Source organism: Felis catus, chromosome C1 (assembly GCF_018350175.1).
Source record: "Felis catus isolate Fca126 chromosome C1, F.catus_Fca126_mat1.0, whole genome shotgun sequence".
Lineage (NCBI taxonomy): Eukaryota > Metazoa > Chordata > Mammalia > Carnivora > Felidae > Felis > Felis catus.
Genome location: NC_058375.1, coordinates 188614037 through 188641354, shown reverse-complemented (window position 1 = coordinate 188641354; position 27318 = coordinate 188614037). Strand labels below are relative to the sequence as shown.

Sequence of the window (27318 nt, the reverse complement as noted above, 5' to 3'; positions counted from 1 at the left end):
TCCTCATATGAGTAAAGACATGTGATATTTGTCTTTCTCTGACTAATTTCGCTTAGCATAATACCCTCTAGTTCCATCCACGTAGTTGCAAATGGCAAGATTTCATTCTTTTTGATTGCCAAGTAATACTCCATTGTGTATATATATGCCACATCTTCTTTATCCATTCATCCGTCAATGGACATTTGGTTCTTTCCATACTTTGGCTATTGTTGATAGTGCTGCCATAAACATTGGGGTGCCTGTGCCCCTTCAAAACAGCATACCTGTATCGCTTGGATAAATACCTAGTATTGCAATTGCTGGGACATAGGGTAGTTCTATTTTTAACTTTTTGAGGAACCTCCATATTGTTTTCCAGAGTGACTGCACCAGTTTGCATTCTCACCAGCAGTGCAAAAAAGATCCTCTCTCTCTGCATCCTCACCAACATCTGTTGTTGCCTGAGTTGTTAATGTTAGCCATTCTGACAGGTGTGAGGTGGTATCTTATTGAGGTTTTAATTTGTGTTTCCCTGATGATGGTGATGTTGACCATGTTTTCATATGTCAGTTGGCCATCTGGATGTTTTCTTTGGAGAAGTGCCTATTCATGTCTTTTGCCTATTACTTCACTGGATTATTTGTTTTTTGGGTGTTGAGTTTGATAAGTTCTTTATAGATTTTGGATACTCACCCTTTATCTGATATGTCGTTTGCAAATATCTTCTCCCATTCTGTTGGTTGCCTTTTAGTTTTACTGAATGTTTCCTTCACCATGCAGAAGCCTTTATTTTGATGAGATCCCAACAGTTCATTTTTGCTTTGGTTTCCCTTGCCTCTGGAGATGTGTTGAGTAAGAAGTTGCTGCGGCCAGGGTCAAAGAAGTTTTTGCCTGCTTTCTCCTCGAGGATTTTGATGGCTTCCTGTCTTTCATGTCTTGAGGTCTTTCATCCATTTTGAGTTTATTTTTGTATATGGTATAAGAAAGTGGTCCAGGTTCATTCTTCTGCATGTCACTGTCCAGTTTTCCCAGCACCTCTTGCTGAAGAGACTGTCTTTATTCCATTGGATATTCTTTCCTGCTTTGTCAGAGATTAGCTGGCCATATGTTTGTGGCTCCATTTCTGGGTTCTCTATTCTGTTCCATTGATCTGAGTGTCTGTTCTTGTGCCAGTACCATATTGTCTTGATGATTACAGCTTTGTAATATAGCTTGAAGTCTGGAATTATGATGCCTCCTGCTTTGGTTTTCTTTTTCAAGATTGCTTTGGCTATCCAGGGTCTTTTCTGGTTCCATGCAAATTTTAGGATTATTTGTTCTGGCTCTGTGAAGAATGCTGGTCTTAGTTTGATAAGGATTGCATTGAATATGTAGATTGCTTTGGGTAGTATCGACATTTTAACAATACTTGTTCTTCCTATCCAGGAGCATGGAATCTTTTTCCATTTTTTTGTGTCTTCTTCAATTTCTTTCATAAGCTTTCTATGGTTTTCAGTGTATAGATTTTTCACCTCTTTGATTAGATTTATTCCTAGGTATTTTATGGCTTTTGGTGCAATTGTAAATGGGATCGACTGCTTGATTTCTCTTTCTGTTGCTTCATTGTTGGTGTATAGGAATGCAACCGATTTCGGTGCATTGATTTTATATCCTTTTATATTTATATTTGCTGAATTCATGGATCAGTTTTAGCAGGTTTTTGATGGAATATTTTGGGTTTTCCATATAGAGTGTCATGTCATCTGTGAAGAGTGAAAGTTTGACCTCCTCCTGGCTGATATGGATGCCTTTTATTTCTTTGTGTTGTCTGATTACAGAGGCTAAGACTTCCAATAGTATGTTGAATAACAGTGGCGAGAGTGGACATCCCTGTCTTGTTCCTGACCTTAGGGGGAAAGCTCTCAGTTTTTCCCCACTGAGGATGATATTAGCGTTGGGTCTTTCATATATGGCTTTTATGATCTTGATGTATGATCCTTCTAACCCTACTTTCTTAAGAGTTTTTATCAAGAAAGGATGCTGTATTTTGTGAAATGCTTTCTCTTTATCTATTGAGAGAATCATGTGGTTCTTGTCCTTTCTTTCATTGATGTGATGAATGACATTGATTGTTTTGTGTACTGCTTTCTTTTTTAAAGGTCTCATCAGTTATCACTGCTTAACGTCTTTTTTAAATATTTTTTTAATGTTTATTTATTTTTGAGACAGAGAAAGAGAGACAGAGTGTCAGCAGGGGAGGGGCAGAGAGAGAAGGAGGCACAGAATCTGAAGCAGGCTCCAGGCTCTGAGCTGTCAGCACAGAGTCTGGCATGGGGCTCGAACTCACAAACCATGAGATCGTGACCTGAGCTGAGGTTAGACACTCAGCCAACTGAGCCACCCAGGGACCCCTTTAATATATTTTTTAATGTTTATTTATTTTTGAGAGAGACATAGAGTGCAGGTGGGGGAGGGGCACAGAGAGAGGGAGACAGAATCCGAAGCAGACTCCAGGCTCTGACCTGTCAGCACAGAGCCTAATGTGTGGCTAGAACTCACAAACCACGAAATCATGACCTGAGCTGAAGTCGGACGCTTAAGTGACCCAGGTGCCCCTTAACTGTCTTTTTATATTAACTCCCAAATTACCATTTCTAATCTGAGCTGCACTAAAAATTAAATGAAAAAATATAAAATATTCATTCTTAAATACCCGCAATTTCTGTTCTAAGTGCTTTACATGTATTTTCTCATTTAATTCTCAAAACAATATATTTACTTTATTATTGCTATTTTACTGATGAGAAAAATAAAGATCAGAGAGATTAATGTAGCTCATACAGGGTCCCACATCTACTAAGTAATTGAGTTATTAGGTTCAAACCGAGGCAGTCTGAGTAGAGACCCAAGCTTGAAACAATCTTGATTACTACAGTTGTAATTGCTTTCAGATATTTCTGTAAATTTAGATGCCACTTACCATTTCAGATTCAGAATTTCACATGTCAGATGCATTTTGTTCGCACTTCTAATTTTTTTTATTTTTCAGGGGCAAAACTGTTAAGTCATTACTAACCAAATTCTGTAGAGTCTTCCTTCAAATTTGTTCTTATGGTAATGGTCCTTGGTCCTGATTCTTATTACATTATGCCTGGAATGTGGATAGATTGCCATAAACTTTCTGTTTAGTCTTTCTGCTGCTTAAAAACCTTTTTAGCTCCACCTTACCTATTAACGAAATATAGAGACCTCTACAATTATCATCAATCTACCTTTTTCTTCTTCAGCCTATTTTTGGAATGACATTTCCTTGTCTCATGCTGTTAAGATCTCTGTTTTTCTTCAATATTTCAATTATGGCACCTAGTATGCCTGAATTCTAATCTTACTTCTGTTAACAAGTGGGAGATTGTTGGCAAGAGGGGAATAGGAGCTCCCTTGTAAATAATGTATATGTGATTTTAATACCTAGTCTTTGCCATAACTTTAACTCTCAGACTTTTTTAATGCACTTGCTAATGTATCTAGTGAATTATTTTGTAACAAATGAGGGTAAATAATACTCTAAGCCCTTTATAGCACTGTTAAGTGATGGAATTAATGTAAACGTTTCACTCTTAACTCTATATAGAATATATTTTCTGTATGTAATTGTTTATAGCCTTTATATGGTGTTTATAAGAAGAGTTATATTTCAGATAAGAAAAAAGTCTATATAAAAGGATAACTACTTAATGTGTATTTAACAATGAATGAATGAATAACTCTTACCTTTGGATAACGGCTTGCTAGTGCTGCAAAATAATAATAAATAAAATATGAAAAAGACAAAACCAAAAAGATATAACTGGGCTAGATAATCAAGTAGACATTTCTGAAAATAATAATAGTTATACAAAAGGTAGTTAGTTATATCTGGTAATTGTAGTAAATTTGGAGACTACAGGAAACTATTACCCTTTATCCTACTGCAGAGAAAACTTTGTTGACATTTTGGAGTGTTCCATGTCCTTAGTTGAAATCATTAACACACTGATTCTTTGAGGAAATGCTGATTGTGTTTGTAAGAAAAGTTATGGATTAGGAGCCAGGATAATCAGGAGTACTACATTAATATTAAACAGCAAACTTGTCTAATGTATTTTCTTAATTGCATCAAACAGTTATGTTATATTTAGTCAAAAGTCTTTACAGATTATTTTTTTCAATGGGATTTCACTGCTTCATTTTGCATATTACCGTCAGTCTGTTTTGCTTCCTTTTTAGTGATGTCACAGTAATGAGATGTTAAAGTGAGTACAGAGCTACCTCTAAAGAGAATACTGATTTGTCATAATTTATGATTTATACTCCAAATCCAGGAGATAGCTAAAAAATTTAAATAGTATAGTGTAAAAAGGAATAAAGTGTTCTCTGTGGTTACTGTTCACGTAAAAAAAAAAAAAAAAGAAAAGAAACTACTCTTATTGCAAATAAAGGGGATCTCTAGTTAAGACAGCGTAGTAACATTTGCTCTCTACTCATAGTATTTATAAAAGAAATTAAGAAGCAAACCCAAAAAGATGTGTCTTGGCTAGCTAATGAAATAAAGATAAACCAGGGATGCCTGGGTGACTCAGTCAGTTAGGTGTCTAACTCTTGATTTCGGCTCAGGTCATGAGCTCACAGTTGGTGAGACTGAGCCCCACGTCAGGTCTGTGCTGACAACGTAGAGACTGCTTTGGATTCTCTGTCTTTGCCCCTCCCCGTCTTGTGTGCATGCACTCTAAAATAAAAGAGAGAGAAACATGGACCAACAATACAATAGAAAGATAAAATAGTGAGGCTGAGATGGATGTGCTGAGCTTTCAGTATAGAAGTAGGCTCTGGCATCTAGGAGTTCGGTTTCTGCAGGTTGTTAGAAATTAAAAGTGTTCCTATGCAGCATTCCTTCAAACATGATTAGATCAATAGTATTTCAGATATCATTATACATCACTATATTATTAAAATAATCAATATAAGATGCTGTGGAAGTGGGAGCCCTGAAGGTGAATTGGTGGCAACTATATAACTACTAGTGAGGAGGAATAACTACAGAGGGAAGGAAGGAAAAAATTAAAGATTCTGCACTCACAATGAGCCTATATAATTCAACAAAATCAACATTTGGGACATGAATTCATTCCAGGTGAAAATAATTTTTTTCTAAGAATTCTATACATTTAAGATGCCAAAGAGAAAAAACATAGAATGATAACCATTAAAAAAGGACAAGAAACTAGAAAAATCTGCAGAAGAGCTGATTAGAAATCTTGGAAATCACAAAAGACAGAAAGAAACAGTCACTGCATATAAAAAAATAAACCTTGGGGCACCTGGGTGGCTCAGTCCGGTAAGCATTCGACTCTTGATACTGGCCCAGGTCATGATCTTGCAGTTGTGAGATCAAGCCCTGTGTTGGGCTCTGCGCTGAACATAGACCTGCTTGGGATTCTCTCTCTCCTTGCCCCTCCCCTTCTCATTCTTTCTCTCTCTCTCCCAAAATAAACATTAAACAAAAACAAAAGTAAACCTCAATAGCTGGGATCAACTCTAGACAGAATTGAAAAGAGAATTAATAAATTGGAAGATTGTACTGAGGAATTTACCCAAAATAGAGCACAGAGAAACAGATCTAAAAATGAGCCATTAAGACCTATAAAGAATAACACCAGTAGAAGATTCAGATAAGAAATTATGGGTTAAAAGAAATATTTGAAGGGATAATAACTTAAAATTTTCTGGAAGACCTGAATCTCCAGAATGACAATACTCTACCAAAACATATCGTAGAGAGCCTGAAGGCATCAAGGTTAAATAGAACGCTCTACAAGATTCAAAAGACAGTAAGAGCTTACTTAGATAGTTTAACCCCAGAATTCTCATTGACTACAATAGATGTCCTAAGACATGGGGATTCTATCTTCAAAGAATCAAGAAACACTAAAGAATGCTATGCAATAGAAACAACAGAACAGATAGCAACATATATAGAACTTTAAAAACAGGGCTGAGCAAAAAACACCCAAAAAGTCAGAAATAAATGATACAACAGTTATCATTTGTGTATATTAGAACGTGTACATAAAACATTTTATTAAGAATGCATTCAAATAAAAAAGTACACATGAAGCACATTAGAATGATTATGAGGACAGATGGAAAGGAGGAAGGAGTTAATGCATGTACAAGTAAATGAACAAACATAAAATAAGTCTTGCATGGACCAAAAATTGTATCTAAAAAAAGGGAAAAAGTTGTTAGTTTAGATTTTTATATACAATAAATATGAATGAATTCAAAATAGACTTTCACAGATCCCAAGACCAAGCTTTTTTTTACCCACAGGATTCATTAGAACTGTTAAAGAATGGGCCTTTTCAAAAGCAAAAAAGGAAAATTTGGGAGATAAGAAATAATGGTTAGCCATCCTTCTTCCTCTTCCCATATGGGGAAACTTGCCCTAATCCAGTTACCTTTGGTTGGCAAATTTGCTTAGCCCTGATGCTCAGTGAGGAGGACCATTTAGGTCTCACACTAAGCTATGTCCATAAACTTTGCCATTGTTAGTAACAAAAAATGGGATTTGGGCCTTCAGCTACTACTCTTTATATTACTTGTTTCTTAACTTATTTAGAAAAATGCAGAGAAAAGGGATGCCATTTAATAGGTCCCCTCAGAGACTGTAACATTTCATGTAATGAGAACATTGAGAAACAAAAGTACAAAATTTAAGTGTAATAAAATATACAGATGTAAAGGCTTTTGTTGAGTTTAGGAGGCATGATATTTATAATAACATCAATAGACACAGAATATTTAGGAATAAATTAAATGAAATATGTGTAATGCTTCTATATTAAAAACTGCAGACACTGCTGAGCAAAATTAATTAAAGAAGACCTAAATAAATGGGAGATACATGCTGTCGTTCTTGAATTGAAAGACTCAGTATTGTTAAAGGGCACCTGGGTGGTTCAGTCAGTTAGGAGTCCGACTTTGGCTCAGGTCATGATCCTACGGTGAGTGAGTTCAAGCCCCGTGTCGCGCTCTGTCCTTACAGCTCAGAGCCTGGAGCCTGCTTCGGATTCTGTGAATCCCTCTGTCTCTGTCTCTGTCTCTGTCTCTGTCTCTGTCTCTCTGTCTCTCTCTCTCTCTCTCTGCCCCTCCCCCATTTGTGCTCTGTCTCTCTCTCAAAAATAAACACTAAAAAAAAATAGTAAAAAAAAAAAAGTATCGTTAAGATGCCAGTCCTGCATAAATACATCTGTAGATTCAATGCCACTCCAGTCTGAATTTCAGAACTCTACAACTTAATTGTAAAAAAGACAACTCAATTTAAAAATGGGCAAAAGACAAACATTTAACAATGGAATATATACAGATGGAAAATTAACACATGAAAAAGTACTCATCATCAGTAAAATTGACATTAAAGCCACAAGGAAAAACCATTATTCAATGACTAGAGTGAATAAAACTACTAAGACTGCCAACATTAAATGTTAGTGAGGATGTAGAACAATTGGAACTCTCATACATTGTTAATTGGAATGTAAAATGGCAATTTCTTATAAAGTTAAGTATATATTAATTCTTTGACAGAATCGTTTCCTAGGTCTTTATTCAAAAGAAATAAAAACATTTGTCCACAAGAGGACTTGTTTAGGCATGTTCATAGCAGCTTTATCTATAGTAGTAAAAAATGAAAACATAGTGTTACATTAATGCAGTGGATTACTATTCAGCAATAAAAAAAAAGAGCACACTGGGGCACCTGGGTGGCTCAGTTGGTTAAGTGTTGGACTTGATTTTGGGTCTGGTCGTGATCTCATGGTTCAGGAGTTTGAGCCCCGCTGCTAGCCCAGAGCCTGCTTGGGATTCTGTCTCCCTCTCTCTCTGCCCTTCCCCTGCTCACTCAGTATCTCTCTTTCAAATAAAAATAAACATAAAAAAACACACTAGACAAGGAAAAACTAATCAAAGATGAAAAAAATCAAAAGTTATTACTTATAGGCTGGGCAGTGGCTGAAAAAGGATATAAGGAAACTTTTTGGGGCATTAGAAATGTCCTATACTGTAATATCTATTCATTTGTGAAAAGTATACAGCTAAAAACTGTATACTTCATGCATGTAAATATTACCAGAAAGAACCATATAGTAATGATAATGATGATAGAATGAGGTGGTAAGGGAGTAGGTGAAGGTATAAATGATCTAAAAATGACAATATTGACACTTAAGCTTTTATTTTTATTTTTCTCTGCATATGTTAAACTATAACTTTTAAAGAAATCAAGAAAGAAAAAACTCATATTTACCCAGACATTTTCCAATTCTGATTATCTTCATTATTTCTTGTAGATCCAAATCACTGTTGTAATTTTCCTTCAGCCTGAAGAATTTGTTAGCATTTCTGAAAGTTCCCTGGCCATGAACTCTCTCAGTTCTTTATCTGAAAATGTATTTTGCTTTCATTTCTTAAAGGACAGTTTTGATAGATACAGATTTATGGATTGACAGTTTTTCTTTAACTCATTACCCTAAGTACATTCCTTTATTGTAGTCTAACTTTTGTTGGTTTTGTTGAGAAACTGCCTGTAATTTGTATTTTTGTTGCTCTGTATATAATATGGCATTTTTCAAAGATAAATTGCAAGTTTTCCCTCAAGACTTTTTATGTGTCAGAACAGTAGGATGATTCACTCTGTACCAAGGTTAAATTCTTTCTATTTTCCATCTCAACTATGTCTAGCCAAGTTATCCAGCATAGCATAGGAGAGGTTCTGCAGTTAAATGGTGGCTAATCTATACTGCCAGGAATCCAGGAGAATATCCAAAGGAGAATGTTCAGAGGATATCTGGAAGAGTGGTCACCTGTGGACTTTACATTTTAACTGTGTTCTATTTAATGCTACTTATTTAAACCTTCTTGGTCTGATATTAGTATGGCTATTCCTGCTTTAATTTTGTGTGTATTTACCTGGCTTATCTTAACTAATTCTTCCTGTGTCATTTTGTTAGAGGTTGACCCCAAATAGCGTGTAGTTGGATATCGTTTTTTCTTTTTATGGTTTGAAATTCTTTATATTTGAGAGGAAGTTTGCATTTATCATACTAAATTGTGTAGTTGTTCTTATTCTGTCATCCTAGTTTATACTTTTTGTTATGTTGCCTTGATCCTGTTTTTCCCACCCTGCTGTTGCTTTTGCTAGTTTTCCTTGCTCTTTTGTTTTGCCCCTAGTAATTTGGAAAGTAAACATTCTATTTTTATTTAATTAGTAATTACTTTTTAAAAAAGTAGGTGAACCTATTTCTTTACTAAGATTAATAATACGTTAATTATCTGTTGATTCTGAAAATGATGAACCAATCACATACTTTAATATCTCCCTGTGTTCCTGCCTCCCACCATTTATTGGAATAATTTAGGCTTTAAAAACTATTATTATTCTTTCTTTCTTTTTTTTTTTTTTTTTACATCTCCTTAAGGAACACTTTTCACATTTGCATTTCCTTACATAGCCGTGTTAACCATATTAAGAAGAATTACTTAAACATTAGTTTTCAAGTTCACAGGTTATAATTTCCATCTTTATTTCTAACATAACTCCCCTATGCCTGAGATCTTTCTAATTTTTAAAAACATTTTTAAGATGTTTTTATTTATTTTTGAGACAGAGCATGAGCAGGGGAGGGGCAGAGAGAGAGGGAGACACAGAATCCAAATCAGGCTTCAGGCTCTGAGCTGTCAGCACAGAGCCTGACACGGGGCTCAAACTCACGGACTGTGACATCATGACCTGAGCTGAAGTCAGACGCTTAACAGACTGAGATACCCAGGCGCCCCTAATTTTTAAAAATTTTTACAAAATGTTTATTTTTGAGAGAGAGCATGAGCAAAAGAGGGACAGAGAGAGAGGGAAACAGAGAATCCAAAGCAGACTCCAGGCTCTGAGCTGTCAGTACAGAGCCTGACGTGCGGCTTGAACTTGTGAGCCATGAGATCATGACCTGAGCCAAAGCTGAACGCTTAACTGACTGAGCCACCTAGGCACCCCTTTTATAATTAAAAAAAAATGTTTTTTAATGTTTATTGAGATCTTTATTTTTGCTTATTTATTTGATACTAAAGCATTTATTTGAGTGATTTTTAAAGAGTATGTATCTGAATCCTTGTGTATCTGAGAATATTTATTAAATGTGTATTCTGACACAGCAGTTAAAACTATGGGAGGCTTTTCTAAGGAAATGATAGTAATATGCAAAGATGTATGTACAAATTCATTTTGCAGTATTATTACAAAAGCAAAATTAGAAACTAATAGATGTCTATAAATAGATTGGTTAAATAAAATTATTTCCAGTCATTATTGCAAAATCATAATAGTTTTAACACCTTTGTCTCCTAACTGAAATATAAATATCATGAATCTTTTTGCCTGTTATTTGTGCAAGTTATAATTATAACATAAGTTTAGAACTTATAGAGCAAATATTAGAATGTTTAGCTACTAAAATGAATATTCTACTTAGTATCTTTTTCACTTTTTCAATTGGATTAAATACTGACTGACTAGATATTTATTATTGAAAAAAATTTAAGAAATTTTAGTCTGTTCCTTGTAGTCACTTCATGGATTCCTTTGGGCAACCCAGACCAGAAGATAACCAGTCAGTAGTTAGCAGAATGCAAAAGAAATACTGGAAAACCAAACAGGTCTTTATCAAAGCAACAGGAAAAAAGGAGGATGAGCACGTGGTGGCATCTGATGCTGAACTGGATGCTAAACTTGAGGTAAATTTGAGGATTCTTTGTATTGCATATAACTGGTTATTATTTGGGACTTTGAAGAGCTTGCAAATTTGATAATGGAATATTTAATTGTATTCATCTGTCAATCATATCTGAGTAGGAGGTCACAATTTGCACAAATTGAGAATTGGCAGAACTAGTATTTATAAGTTAGGTAAGTAATAAATATAAGTTTTTAAGCTAAATATTAATTATGTTGATTAGATATCTACAAATAGATTAGTTAAATAAATTTATTTCCATTCATTATTTAAATATCATAATAGCTTTATCACCTTTGTCTCCTAATTGAAATTAATATAAATATCATGAATCTTTTTGCCTGTTACTTGTGTAAGTTATAATCGCATGTTATATGCAATTCTATTATGTCAAATATTTTGTACTACTTTTACATGAAGTCTTGTGCCTAATTGAAAATAATTGAAATCAAATAGTGAGGGTTTATATATATTTTTTATGTTTAAAAAAATTTTTTTTATTTAAATTTATAATGTTTACTTATTTTTGACAGAGAGAGACAGAGCATGAGCAGGGGAGGGGCAGAGAAAGAGGGAGACACAGAGTCTGAAGCAGGCTCCAGGCTCTGAGCTGTCAGCACAGAGCCTGACACGGGGCTCGAACTCACAGACCGCAAGATAATGACCTGAGCCAGAGTCAGATGCTCAACTGACTGAGCCACCCAGGCGCCCCTTTAAATTTTTTTTTAACGTTTATTTATTATTGAGAGACACAGAGACACAGAGCATGAACAGGGGAGGGGTAGAGAGAGGGGGAGACACAGAATCTGAAGTAGGCTCCAGTCTCTGAGCTGTCAGCACAGAGCCCAACGCAGGGCTCAAACTCACAAACTGTGAGATCATGACCTGAGCTGAAGTCGGACGCTTAACCGACTGAGCCACCCAGGCGCCCCTATTTTTTTATTATGTTTTAAAATTTATTTATTTATTTAGGAAGTTTATACCCAGCGAGGGTCTCAAACTCAGGAACGTGAGTTGCATGCTCCACCAACGGAGCCAGCCAGGGCCCCCCTGAGTGAAGATTTTTATAAGTTAGAGTTTTTGTTTCTATAATTAAGGGATAAAGTTATTGAAGTATTTTATAATGTGTTTTTTTTTGTCCATGGTTTTCATTTTAAATAAAGTCATTGCCATGAAATGACTTTAAACCTATGAGTGTTTTATACTTTTAAGTGATTAAGCTAATTAGAGGAAAGTCTCATGTATATTAATGAATAGGTCTAGGTTTTTAAATGCAAGTTTACTGATTCCATGTATGTATACTAATTGAAGATGCCTTTTACAAATATTTCCAAGTAGGATTTCTGTTCTGCTTGAAGTATAATAATTTCTTGCAATCCTTAAAAGTAGAGGCCTAATTAAATAGGTCTTAATCTACTAAGTATTTTTATTATAAAAAAAGTAAATTTATGTCATTGCCATAACAAATATGGAAATAGGTAACAAATTAACAAGCTTTTTGTGTAGAAAAGTATTCTTAGGATTCAGTGACATGTGGAAAAAATGAAGGGACTTGAGTATAAGCAATAAATGTTTTAAGGCTAAAGGAAGGATTCACTATTTCAACATATATTCCCATAGACATAGATTTTTCTGTTTTGTTTTACATCGTTAGGTAGTCTGTATGACATATTTTATATTCTTATCCATTAGTCAAATATTTGGAATCACCCAAGTACTTTCTCTGACTTTTGTACTTTATTTTTTAAGAATGAGAAAATTTTTTATTGTATATTTACTTAAATCATCGTGTCGTACACTTTAATTATATTATACTTCACTCACACTTAAAAAAATGTCATTGTAAAATTAAAAAGCAATTCTATATAAATCTTCCAAAGACCCAGGGGGAGCAAAATCAATCATAATCACTTCATCATAGTAGAGCTCTCATTTTTGTACCCTTTTCTACTCTTCCATGTGGATTTAAAACAGCTTTTTAGGTTGCAAAATCCATATACCAAATTCATTTCAAACATACCTAAACTTATGTGGAAAGTTGATAGTTGCTCCTCCATTTAGATTTTAGTGTCTGTCACTAATCTTCCTTAGGTCTGATCATATATCTAAATAATAACAAAACTGTTTCAGAGAGTGAATATTTAGGCTCAGTGGTGATACTGGAAATTTATTTGATAATCAAAGGATTAGGGCCTAAGACTATGCTACAGTGCAAAGGTCTTTTTAAACTAAAGTCTTGTAACAATTCTTTGGCATAGGACTTTGTGGGAAGACGGCTATACCCTAAAACCTATGACACTTCATCTCTCTGGGAAAACCTAAATTTATAGATGTGTGTGAAGAGTTACCTCATGTGTATAATGTGTCCTAATATCAAATTTTCATGTGCTTACTTTGAAATGAGTGTCTACTGGTTATTTTACTTTTAGGTATTAGCAACAATAGTAATGAAGGGAAAATTCCAAATAAAAACAATCCAAAAGTAATTTATTTATGATGTTGTAATACATTATTTAGTTTTTATGGTAATTAACTGACCTGTTTGCTTAGGATAATATTGTAGAAAAACCAGATTGAGAGTTAACATTTTCTAAGGTTATCTATACTCTTTTCATCTGAAATTGACAATATTTGATGCAGTTTATATTGGATTTACATTTTTGCTATTTAGATAGTTTGGAGCTGAGGGGAGGACACACTTCACAGTTATAAATCTTTATTAGCTCCCATGTATTTATCTCCATTTTTTCCAGCCTTCAAGGGGGAATCTAAAAGTGCTTTCTACATCTATATAAAACCAATACAGAAGTACTTCAAAGTCAAGGAAAATAAACATAATACTTATAAGAAAATGTTCTGCTTTTGAAGTGCTTATAACAGATATTTTATGTTTATGATTCTTTAAATTTGGTCCTAATAAAATTTATATTTCAAAGGTTTTTCACTCTATTCAAGAGACATGCACTGAACTTCTGAAGATAGTTGAGAAATATCAACTAAGACTTAATGGTATGAAATCCTATATATCTATTCAGTAATTCCCATTTTAAAATAAATAATTTACTTGCATTTTTGAGAATGAAAGATTTAATGTAAAAATAGTTTACTGAACTATTATGTGAATGGTTCCTTGTGACAAAGAAGTGACAGTAAGGAGCAGTGTGAGTGTGGAGCTAGTAAACGAGTGGGCTGCCACCTCAGAGGTGCTGAGAGACTTCCCTTGCAGTTTATTTTGTGAGGTGTTTTTCTTTTTCTTTTCTTTTTTTTTTTTTCTTAAGTAGGCTCTTTGCCCAACATGGGGCTTGAACTTACAACCCTGAGTCAAGAGTCGCATGCTCCACCCACTCAGCCAGCCAGGCACCCCTTTCCCTTTCAGTTTTTAACTTCAGTTTTTCCATCAGTAAACCAGGGTGAAATTAGGCATGACATTTGTCATTTTTCACTTTAAGCTAATAATTTGAATACTTTATGGGTTCTTCCCCATTTATTAGTCTTACTGTGTGTGATTAGAGGGTCACACTTCCAAAACTTTGTGGTCAAAGACCACTTTTTTGCTTTGTGTTTTACTTTCAATTTGTTGTAAACTGACACTTCTATAAAATACAATGAAAGTGAATTTCAACACAAATGAAATTAAAGAAGACACACAAAATATAAGCACACTTTATTATTAGATTCAAAGATATAAAATACTCATCAAATTAGTAAGCTTCTAAACAGTTTCTTCGTTTCGGTACTTGTTACAGGCTGTTAACAAATGACTGTGGACTGGAATTGGTCAGTGGACAACACTGAGTAGTAATGTACTACATGACTGACAAATTTTATCGTTTCACCAATAAAACCATGGATGTCTGTGGGTCTGGGATACTGAGCATAGATACTGAAACCAGGGTGGGAGTCAAGATTAAGTTAAGTTTAAATAGAAAACAAAGACTTTGTTAGAGACAGTGATCCTAAAATGCATGTCTGCACATTTGAAAATGCATTTGTGGTTTTGTCATTTTGGAATCTTTTCTTTCCCCCTCCTTGCTTCCCAAAGCAAGGTCCGTGAATTCACTATATCAAAACCATCTGGAGTACTTGTGGGTAAGGGGAAGCAGATCCTCAGATCTGTAAAATCAGAATCTCTGGAAATAGACCCTGGGAATATGCATTTTTAAAATAAGTCTCTCTTCTTCCCTCAAGTAATTCTTATGTATAGAGAATTGTTGCTGTGAGAATTTTAGCTGTGTGTCTTTAACAAATGATGAAAGAAAACAGTTAACTGTATTGTAATTTTTTCCTAGTCATATCAGAGGAAGAAAATGAACTAGGGCTCTTTTTAAAGTTTCAAGCAGAACGGGATACAACACAAGCTGGTAAAATGATGGATGCTACTGGCAAGGCACTCTGTTCTTCAGCCAAGCAAAGGTTTACAGTTTTGCATCATCCTCAATCTGTAGTCCTTATGACAGTTTTGATCTATGTACCTAAAGTTGCATATTTATAAAGGTTACTGATCATTCCAGTAGAGGGTTCAAAGAGAAATACAGCATATAATTGTTTCGATGCCTCTTACTTATTTGGTTTTAAAATAATTACTTAAAAATTGACATTCTGGTTGCTTAATTCCTACAAATAGGCTTTAAGCCTATATTTAAACTCCTTAATGTGGTTTAATGTAACAGAGGCACATGCATATAAAAATATGTATATTTTAATTATTTTATTGCTTTTTTTGGATATTATGTTATTTAGGAGTACATTAGAACTTTTCTTTATAGGTGGAGGGGATTTTTTTTCTACTTATTTATTTTGAACTTATTATCACTTTACAGATTTTTAACATAAAGATACTTACTGCAAAGAATCTCCAACAGTTACTAAATACAGCCAAAATGTGTGGTTGTTTTAAACCTTTGTTTTTGTTTTGTTTGTTTATGGGATGTACATCCCTCTGATTTTTACCTCTCTGCCATTAGATTAGCCCTATATACTCCTCTTTCTCGTCTTAAGCAAGAAGTAGCAACATTCAGTCAAAGGGCAGTATCTGATACCTTGATGACAATTAATCGGATGGAGCAAGCACGCACAGAATACAGAGGAGCTCTGCTGTGGATGAAAGACGTATCCCAAGAACTGGACCCAGATACCCTAAAACAAATGGAAAAGTTCCGAAAAGTATGAAAATGCATCCTTTCCTTTTCTTGGTACACAAATCTATTGAATTTACACAGAATAATTTAATCAAGATCCTAAAATATCAGGCTGTTTTTGAAAAATGTTATAAAATCTTGGTTGCTTGGAGATCTTTGAAGTGCAAAAGGTTGTTACACTTTTTTTTTAATCTTTAAGTGACATCCCGACCCCATCAACCTTTTCTATTATTTTTTTTATCCTTTTCACAATATAAATGTTGCTTCCCTGGACTTTTGGGATTTGTTTGCAGGAGAGAAAGAGTTTATTAGTGAGGAAAAAATAAATAATTTAAGTAAAAATTCAGGTAAATTGATTATTATAAGAAAAAGTGAAGATTATCAGATTTTTATTCTACTACAGTACATAGTTTGACCACAAACTTTTTTTTAAAGTTTATTTTTTTTCAAAGAGAGAGAAAGAGGGAGTGCATGGAGGAGGGGCAGAAAGAGAGACAATTCCAGCCAGGCTCTACATTGTCAGTGTGGAACCAGACACAGGGCTCAAACTCATGAACTGAGCCGAACTCATGACCTGAGCTGAAACCGAGAGCCAGGTGCTTAACCGACTGAGCCACCCAGGCTCCCCTTGACCACAGACTTTTAAAGTAACTGTATGGACTTATGTTTTTGCTAAATAAACTACTATTTATTTATTAAAAAAATTTGTTTTAATGTTTATTTATTTTTGAGAGACAGAGCATGAGCGGGAGAGGGGCAGAGAGAGAGGGAGACCCAGAATCCAAAGCAGGCTCCAGGCTCTGAGCTGTCAGCACAGAGCCCAAAGCGGGGCTTGAACTCAGGAGTGGTGAGATCATGACCTGAGCCGAAGTCAGACGCTCAACCAACTGAGCCACCCAGGCACCCCTAAATAAACTAGTTTTGAATTGTATCCCCCAAGTTCACCATACATGAATACTAAAATTCATTCAGTCCTTCATTTCATAAATATTTAGAGTACATGTAATACAAATCATATTTAATATTGATGGAAACTTTATACCAGCTGTATAAACCACAGCAACCTGTTATCTTTCCCCTTTATAATCTTAGAATACAATCCAAGAGAGTTGTTGAACAACATTCTGAATGCACTAATGTCACTGAACTATATATTTTTAAATGATTAAGTTTATGTTACCTGAATTTCACCTAAATTTTATTATTTATTATTGTTTTTAAATTTATTTTTGAGAAAGAGAGCACTAGTGGGGGAGGGACAGAGAGAGAAGCAGACACAGAACCTGAAGAAGGCTCCAGGCTCTGAGCTGTCAGCACACAGCCTGACACAGGGCTCGAACTTGTGAACCACGAGATCATAACCTGAGCCGAAGTCGGATGCTCAACCGACTGAGCCACCCAGGCGCCCCACACCTAAATTAAAAAAAAAAAGTGCATTCTAAACTTATCTGGACCCAAATAGTTCTGCACAGTCTGGTCACTGATGCCTGTGCAGCCACATCTTGTACTTTCTAGACTCTAGCCCTTTCCATGCCCCAGGAAGGAATATGGTCTAGCCTATTCCGTATTGTCCTGCAAGCTTGTTAAGCTCTTCACCTCCCACACCCAGGACTTTTGTCCTTGCTTTTCTCTGAGCCTGGAATGCTCTCCTCAGAATCTTAGCATGGCCTGCTTATCATCTTTCTGTCCCATTTCAAACATCTTGCATGAGCTAACCAAAGGCTTCCCTAATCATCTTACCCAAAAGTAGTCATTTCTTTTCACTTATATGTTATCTTTGCAACATGAGATGCTCTTATATATTTGTTTACTGCTGCTTTTTCCTGTGCCTCCTCACTCAGAGATGATGGGAAAGAACATTGTTTTTTTCACCCACAATATCCCAGTGCCTGGCACATAATAGATACCTTATAAATATTTGTTGAATGAATAAATTAGTATGTTTACATTTGAATACTCATGCTACTTGATGACATATGACTTACCTTATGTATAAGAAATATGATAGGCATATATTTTAATTTATAAATGTATCTCCATGATTCAGAGTTATTATTAATGCTTCTCAACACTTTAACTGTTTCATTTCCATGTGTTCTTCTATTAGCTAAATATTACCTATCAGTAGTTTTGGATGTTTCTTTTTATTTGGAGTCTGTAGGGGTCTTTCTTCTTAACTATGCACTTTTCATTTATCATTGCATACTTTCTCAGCATAAAGATACCTGCTGGAAAGAATCTCCTTCAGTTACTAAAAATAGCCAAAATCTTTACCAGTAATCGTGAAATAATAATACAAGGAGAGGGAATTAATCTTCTTTATTTCATGTGTCTGAAAATATGTACCATGAACCCTTGTGGTATATTTATACCTGTATTATCAGTAATAATAATAATAAATATTATTGTGGTTGCAGGTACAGATCCAAGTGAGAAATAGCAAAGCTTCTTTTGACAAGTTAAAGATGGATGTTTGTCAGAAAGTGGATTTACTTGGAGCTAGTCGCTGCAATATGTTATCTCATTCACTCACTACCTACCAGGTACCCACCTCCATGGTCAGCATGTCTTTGCAGTAAACGATGAGTGGTGAGGTTCCTTTTTAAAAGTTGTCTAACGGATATAAAAAATTGCATAATTAATCAAATTCCTTTGACTTTGAAAATTGACCTACTGAGATTATGACAGAGAATCATAGAATTCTAAATTGAAAAAGACCTTAGGGATTGCCTATTCCTGTATCTTCACATTATTCCCCTTGGGGTCCTAGGAGAGATTTAGGGGCCATCTAGGTTTGAGTGGAAGTGTTGAGGCAGGGTTCACAGCCCATTAGCCCTGGTTCCCCAGAGCTACTCCATTTTGAACTTCTACATACAGTTTCATTTGAAGCAAAGATGCTGGGGCCCAAAAGTGTAAAACTTCCCTGTCATAGCTGAGGAAAGTGAAACCCTATGAGAATTAAAGTAAACGGCAATGTTGGCCTTGAAAACCTGTGTTCTCATGCTAGGCCGTGCGTTCTTTTCATTCTGCACTTTCATATCAGCAGTCTCTCACTTGTGCTTCTGTTACCCCAGATCACACATAAATGGCACACAGTGAATAAGTCAGATGTTAATTAGTAGCAGGTACTGATATTAACTTGTATTTTTAAATGGCAAAATAGAATGAACTGTATTTACTTAAGAATAATAAAGGGAATGGACATTCACTGCTCCTTGTAGGAAATCTTCCTGATTCAGTGCAGTACTGTGGATGGAATTCAGTAGTAAAGAAAGGATGCACTTGAAAATAAAAGTATCTGGCAATCCATGTAGCATATGCCTGAAAAGCAACAGCTATAAGTTCAGTTCTCCTTTATTCTCTCTGCTCAGCCCTCTCACTTTGAATAGGAACTCTGAAGCAGCAAGGAAAATGTCCAGTTACTTGAATTAGCTGAAGAACACTTTTTTTTTTTTTCGGTGAGTCTCTTGAGCCCTCAATGAAAGACTAGTTTAGTGGTGCATATTATTTTTCTCCAATTAATAAAGGCTTATATGTGCTTACCAACACAAAGATTTATACATATACCCTTAATACAGATACGGTCTTTTGTGCTTTTAACATTTCTCTTTTGGACTCTTCCAAAGGTGTTCTAATCCACTAGTATTACTCTCCAGCTGATTCCAGTGTACTTTTCAGTGCTGTATACAGATAGGTGTGTGTGTGTGTGTGTGTGTATGTGTGTGTATGCCGATACAGTTGCCAGTTCTTGTGCAGAATTACTATTTATATTGCTTTCTTGTTCCTGAAACTTGGAAGTTGATTTTACTTCCTACTGCTTCTTATTCAGCAACCATTCATCTACTACACTAGTGAGGAAAAATAGCAGTGAAAAAAATCGTAACTGTAGTGACAACCTTTCTTTTTCTGCAGAGGACGCTGCTTGGATTCTGGGAGAAAACAGCTCAATTGATGTCCCAGATCCATGGGGCCAGTACTGGCTTTCATCTATATGATTTTGTAGCTCTCAAGGTACATTTGTTTCCAAGTTCCTTTGTTAGATATATTATACTTCATTTAGATAACACTGAAACTATTTTGTGCTAAGCCTAATTTTGAATTTACAAAACATGGGAAGCATTTTTCTACACTCCTTCAGCCAGTTATTTTTCTGCACTTCCCTGGTTCCAAGTGCTACCAGAAACACTAAATAAATACATGAGAATATTGCTTGTGGGCTCAAGATATTGGGGTGGGGAGAAAAAGAGGGAGCAAGAGAAAAGAAAATCAAAGTGTAAACGAGATAAGAAAAAGCCAAGGAAAAGAAAAACTTAAGAGGAACAAGTGATGGAAAATGGTTGTTGGTTTTCAAAAACAACCAGAGTACCTACCCAACAATTTTAGAAGTTAAAGAAAAATTTCCTTGCTTTACTTTTACACTCATGTCATAGATGTGATTCATGATGCAAAAATAATGGGTGACTGCAGCTGAAGAGACTACTGTATTATATTAGATCAGCTCTTTCTATAATACCTACATGTAAAAGGTACTCTTGGGCTTTGATTATAATGCTTTTAACATTTGTATATCTTTCTGTCAACCTTTGCATATGACTTATCCAGCAGAGTCACACTATGGTAATCATTTCTTTAATTCTGGTAGGTTGGGTTTCAGTGCCTTTGACCTTATCACTCTGTCTTGTTTTCAATAGAACTTGAAAATGTTATTGTTGAGATTGCTCAAGCTAGCTGTAGTATCTATGATGGATTGATCTCTTGCAGCTGTATATTCCTGGGGCTTGGTATAGATATTTAAGTCATGTTCTGACATAGCATCTTCCAGTCTAATAGATACCCTTGAATTAGTCGTTATGTTTTTGTTGTGTGTGGTTTTTTTTCTTTACTTTTTCTATATTAATGCTTCACTGGATAGCATACTATGTTTTTAGGCAAATTTAACATGTAATTCCTGTTCAGATGAAGTTGAAAATCTTCACTTGTATTTAGAGCATTGCAGTAGAAGTTAGTAACACAGTGTAAGTCTTCTTTGGCATACCACAAACTTGTGAAGCTTGTTGCTAGCCCATGTTATAGTCTGTGTGATTGTCATTGGTAGCCACGATAAATGGGGACCCAGGGCCCAGGTCAAATTGCATTATCATACATTTCCCATATCTCTCACTCTCTACTTCAGAACTATCCCTATTTTATGTTGTTCTTTAGAATTTTTATTCTCATCTCATTTGCACAAAGAGAGAAACAGATTCCATCTACTTAACATTGAATTTCTTATCCTTAGCAACTACAAGACACTCCAAGCAAGCTTACTGAAGACCACAAAGAAGAACAAATAGACAACAGTTCTCTCACTGAAAACCTCAATAAGTAAGCAGGCAGAAGTATGGGGTTATGGAAGTCCTATATATGATATATTTGGAAAGAGTTATTTCTTTTCCAATTTAGTGAATATTTTCTATGTCATTTTTCCAGTTAATATTTTTAAAGTTTGTTTTTTTTTATAAGTAAGCTCTGCACCCAATGTGGAGCTTGACCTCATGACCCTGATATCAAGAATTGGGTGCTTTACCCACTAAGCCTGCCAGGCACCCCATTTTCCAATTAATATTAAACATTTGTTTTAAAGCCTTATCTACCCCCTCCCCATTTTTAACATGGTAGGCAAAGTTGATGATAGGAGTACAGAACAGATTAGGGTGATAACTCCAAATTCTGTATTTGGGGAGACTGAGCTTTTTATTAAGAACCTCTGCCTAGTGAAACCCAGAAGGGGCAACTTGAAACAGAAAGGGACAGGTACCAGCAGCTATGAAACAGAAGCTATTGAAAATCTGTCTCCAAAGCAACACAAATGGGACTGTGTCTGGTTACCTGGAAATGGGGGCTCTTGCTGTGCACATCCATCATTTTGCCTATTTCCCTTTTATTACATCTTACCTTTGTTTACTTCTCATTTTAAGTAGATTGCACTGAGTATAATAACAAACCCAGAAATAAGACCAGAACAGTGACAAATCGTATATTGTTGAGTGGAAGGTGATCCAGAATATAAGCATTTCCTTCTTTTCTTTATGGGGAAATCCAAACAAATTTTTTTGCCTAATTTGAATATATAAACAATTTAGGATGTAGATTAAATAAATATCAAATGTATAGTTATAGATTAAACTTATTACTTATACACTGATATTTAAAATCATGTTACATTAAATATATTAATTTAGTAAACTTTTTCCATTATCACATTTCATGAAAGTTTTATTCACAATCCTCTCATGCATATTCACCATTCTGAAAGCTTCCTTTTGAGTTAACAGATTCCAAAGCTTTTTACCTTATCTTCCATCCAAGTTATTTAAAGAATCATGCACATATACGGTCATTGGAAATTTTGTTCCAAGTCATTAGTATAGATTTGGTCTATTTGTCTGTGTGTTTTTTTGCAAATAAATACCATATAGGTTTCTCTTGCTATCTGAGAGTGTTCCAATGAAACTTTTCATAAGCCAATACAGTGTGAGGCAAAGAAGCAATTACCATTAATTTTTGTGGAAAATGTTTTGAGTATTCTTAGATCCAAAAAATAACCTTTCTTAGGCTTATCTGACACCCTAGGGCACATCTTGCTAAGGTATACCCAAAATAAATGGAGATGAAGCACAGATGCACACACAGTTCGTAGTGGCTTAATACTGAGATGCTGAGTGTAGTTCCCAGGGAAGGAGCTTGGTGGTGCTACTGTTGCTGCTCAGGGTGCACACTGCCTCTGTGAGGGCTCCCTGCAGAATAAACACTTACCGCTATTTTTGCTTTTTGCCTTTTTTGTAAAAGCGAAAATCCTCTTCGAACTTCTTTCAGTTAGCAAAGACAGGTGCTAACGTAGGTCTTCCAAAGTAGCATAACTCAAACTTCTAAAAAGCAGGGGATACCTGTAATGATTTTTAAGGATCTTTAAGGATTTATTAAAAACAACCTTCAATACTAGAATTGTGAGGTTACACCCCAGGAATAATGCCTAAATCTATGTTCAATTTCTTTGTCTAATTTTTTATAATCATCCCAGATGGATGATATAAATATCCAAAATTAGTATTTACCGAGAACATTTTAGGCAAATGTATCTTCTTTTGCAAACATCACTTTCCTGTTCCAAAATAGAGTACTACATTTTTTCTGCAGTTCTTCATTCCCTCTATTTAGGTTTCAAGTATTCTTGAGCAAACCCTTCAGTACTTGAAAACTAAACCTTATACTCAGTGACTTCGGTGATAGACGTTCTTTATGATGTATTAACTTAGCACAGTGCCTGTAATACTGAACATGGTGCCTGGTGCTTCATCAGCACTCAGTATATGTTGTTAAAAGAATAATGGATGGAGGATTGTTTTCATGGTCTATGTAGATCTAGAGAAGAAGTGACATTTGCCTCAGATTTTAGGAGATCTATCTACTGGACAGCTATTTTATATGTCATCTCAGTTAAAAACATTTTTTTAACCATATAAAACTGTAGAATATGAATCCCAAGTGTGTTTTAACCAAATTCTTTGCATTTTTTGGTTTTTACTTTAGGTTAGTTTTGTCAGATGCGGAAGTGAGCTTGGGAAGTAAACCAGGTAAGATGGAAAATTCATTAAAATATGAAATGACCACATTTTAAATGTCAAACAGTTTGTCACAACCTTTTAAAACAGATTGTATTAATATCCATTCAATTAGAAAACATGTTAAGTCATTTTATAAGTCTCTTCTGTACACTTTTGAGTTAGCTTCTTTTCCTCAGCTTTATTGAGTTATAATTGATGTATACCACGGTGTAAGTTTAAGGTGTATAGTGTGATTTGATAGATGGATGTATTTGAAATGATTATCACAATAAAATTAAAACATCCATCACCTCACATAATTACTATATATCTTGTGGAGGCAAGAACATACAACATTTATTCTCTTAGCAGCTGTCAAGTATATTGTTAACTATAGTTCCCATGCTGTATTGTAGATCCCCAGAACTTAATTTTATAGCTGGAAGTTTGTACCCTTTGACCAAATTTCCCCATTTTCTCCACCTCCCAGACCTTAGTAACCACCAGTCTGCTCTATTTCCGAGTTTGACTTTTTAAGATCTCACATTTAAGTGAGATCATACAGTATTTGTCTTTCTCTAACTTACTTCACTTAGCTTAATGCCCTCCAGGTTCATCCATGTTATTGCAAATGGTAGGATTTGCTTATATTTTAAGACTAAATAACATTCAATTATATTCTATTGTATATGTACATATATAACATTTTCTTTATCCATTTATCTGTGATGGCCACTTAGGTTGTTTCCATGTCTTGGCTGTTGTAAATAATACTGCATTGAACATGGGGGTGCAGATACCTCTTCAAGATAGTAATTTCATTTCCTTTGTATATATAGCCAGATGTGGAATTGCTGGAACATATAGTATTTCTGTTTTTAACTTTCTGAGAAACTTCCATACTGCTTTTTGTAGTGGCTACACCAATTTACATTCCCACCAACAGTACACATCCTTTTTTCCACATCCTGTCCAACACTTGTTACCTCTTGTCTTTTTGATGACTGCCATTCTAAAAAGTGTGAGGTGATATTTCAATGTGGTTTGATTTGTATTTGCCTGATGAGTGAATAGTGTTGTTGAGCACCTTTTCATGTATGGTTGGCCATGTATATGTCTTCTTTGGTTGTAAAAATGTGTATCTAGGTTCTTTGCCCATTTTTTAAACAGACTGTTACTGTTTGTTTATTTTTGCTATTGAGTTTGAATTCCTTACATGTTTTGGATAGGAGCCCCTTATCAGATACATGGTTTGCAAATATTTTACTCATTCTGTAGGCAAATGTGATTGGGTTTTTGAATGTTGATTGTTTTGTTATGGTTATTTTTTGTGTTTTTGCTGTGCAGAAGATTTTTAGTTCGATATCATCTTTATTTTTGCTTTTGTTTCTTGTGCTTTTGGTGTCGCTTGCAAAAAATCATTGCCAGCACTAATGTCACAATGGTTTTCCCTAGTTTTTTTTATATATTTTTATTTGAAAGATAGTTGACATACATTAGTTTCAAGTACACAACACAGTGATTTGACAATTATGTCCATTACAAAATTCACCATGTTAAGTGTAGTCACCTTCTGTCATCATACAAAGTTATTATAATATTATCTACTGTATTCCCTGTGCTGTACTTTCCATCCTTGTGACTTAGCTGTTTTATCACTAGAAGTGTGTACCTCTTAATCCCTGCTATCTATGTTGCCTATGCCTCCACCTCATTCTGCTCTGGCAGCCACTTGTTCTTTGTATTTATGTGTCTCTTTTTATTGTTGTTTGTTTTGTTTTGCTTTTTTTTTTTTTAGATTGCACATATAAGGGAAATCGTATGGTATTTATCTTTCTCTGTCTGACTTGTTTCACTTAGAATAATACCTTCTAGGCCCATGTATTGTCATGAATGGCAAGATTTCATTCTTTTTTATGGCTGGGAAATATTCCATTCTGTATGCTTATGTGAAATAATATCCTATTTTAAGCTGATAAGAACTTCAATACCATATAGAAACTCTATGCATTTCTCTCCCTCACCTTTTAGGTTACTAATATTATAATTTCCATCTTTTTCATTGTGTATCTAATAACAAATTATTATAGTTATTTTTAAGGTTTATTGTTGACTTTTAAACTAGAGTTGAAAGGGGCACCTGGGTGGCTGGTCGGTTAAGTGTCTGACTTCCGCTCAGGTCATGATCTCTTGGTCTGTGAGTTCGAACCCCATGTCGGCTCTGTGCTGATAGCTCAGAGCCTGGAGCCTGCTTTGGATTCTGTCTCCCTCTCTCTGCCCCTCCCCTACTCACACTTGTGCGTGCACACGTGCTCTCCCTTCTCTCAAAAATAAATAGACATTAAAAAAAACAAACAAACTAGAGTTGAAAGTGATTTATGCACTAGTATTCCAATATTATAGAATGTGACTTTGATTATATATTTACCCTTTCCAACAAGTTGTATACGTTCATGCAGTTTTACGGGGTTTATTTAACATCCTCTCATTTCAGTTTGTAGACTATCCTTAGCCTTCCTTGTAAGGGAGGTCTAGTGGTGATGGACTTTCTCAGCTTCCATTTCTTTGGGAAGGGCTTTATCTCTCTTTCATTTCTGAAAGAGAGCTTTGCTGGGTATAGTGTGCTTTGCTGAGTTTTTTCTTTCAGTATTTTGAATATATCCTACCACTCTCTCCTGACCTACAAAGTTTTCCTTCAAAATCTGCTTACAGTCTTATAGGGGCTCCCTCATATGTGACAAGTCACTTATCTCTTGCTACTTTCAAAATTCTATCTTTGACTTTTGACAACATAATTATAATGGTTTGTTGTCTCTGACTAGGTGAAGCTGCTGTTCATGCTGAGGTGGGGGTGGCCCACTGGCTCTATTGTGTGTTTAAGCGGTGCTGTTGGCTGGTAGGGCTGTGCTCTGAGGTCAGGCAGGGTCACTAAGCAGGGTTTCACAGTCATCTCTGGTCAGGCAAGGTTACTGGGTATGCTCCTTGGCCAAATGGTGCCACTGCCCAGTCTCTTCATTCAGGCAGGGTTGCAGGCAGGGCTTCATGGTCTGATGTGGCCTCAGCCTGTGCTTTGTGATTAGGCAGGACTGCAGAGGCTCAGTTCTAAATAAGGCAGAATGGTGGCTGTGCTCTGCTGTTGGGCAAGATTGCTAGCCATGCTTCCTAGCTGGGCGGGCCTCATGCTGTACTCCATTGGGCAGGGCTTGAGGCTCTGCTTCACAGAGGGTATGGTCACTGACTGGTCTTCCTGCCTGGGTGAGACTGCAGGCTGTACTCAACAATTGGGCATAGCCATCAGCTGGGCTTCAGTGCCAGGCAGAGCTATAGACTGGAGTTTGCTGCTAAGCAGTGCTGTAAGCTGGGCCGTGATGTTCCCCAGGGTTACCATTAGAGCTTGCTAGTGAGGTAGGCTGCAGGTTATGCTTCCAGCTTGGGGGGTGCTGCTGACTTGCTTCTCTGGGTGGGTGGGTGATAGGATATGCCCTGCAACTTCCCAGGTCTCATTGCAGGCTTCCTGGTCATGTGGGACTGGAGGCTATGCTCAGCAGTGAGTTAGCTTTCTAGGAGTACCTAATCAGAGGGTCTACTTGTTTTCTTAAGGGAATTTTTATTTTCTCTAAGATAAGGACTTCTAATGTAGACATTTATTTCATAGTTGTATAATTAAGTTTCAAGCTCTTCCTCACATTTAAATTCATATTCTTTCTTTTTTTTTATAAATACATGTTATATATACAATCATATATATTCAATCAGTGTGGCTTTGGAGCCAGAAAAATCAGGGTTTGAGTGCCGGCTTTTTAAAACAAGTCATTT

At 35.5% G+C, this 27318-nt stretch overlaps 1 protein-coding gene across 6 annotated transcripts in view; it reads left to right on the top strand.

Moving 5' to 3' along the window:
• ICA1L (islet cell autoantigen 1 like) overlaps nucleotides 1–27318 on the top strand; it is an 85328-nt gene that overhangs the window by 10520 nt on the left and 47490 nt on the right. For all 6 annotated transcript variants that reach the window (XM_019838496.2, XM_045034298.1, XM_045034300.1 and 3 more), the window contains exons 3-10: nucleotides 10614–10782; nucleotides 13718–13790; nucleotides 15071–15194; nucleotides 15746–15944; nucleotides 18337–18462; nucleotides 19832–19930; nucleotides 21198–21283; nucleotides 23489–23532. In XM_019838496.2, coding sequence (XP_019694055.1) covers nucleotides 10614–10782; nucleotides 13718–13790; nucleotides 15071–15194; nucleotides 15746–15944; nucleotides 18337–18462; nucleotides 19832–19930; nucleotides 21198–21283; nucleotides 23489–23532 — 920 coding nt within the window. The remainder of the gene's footprint in view (nucleotides 1–10613; nucleotides 10783–13717; nucleotides 13791–15070; nucleotides 15195–15745; nucleotides 15945–18336; nucleotides 18463–19831; nucleotides 19931–21197; nucleotides 21284–23488; nucleotides 23533–27318) is intronic.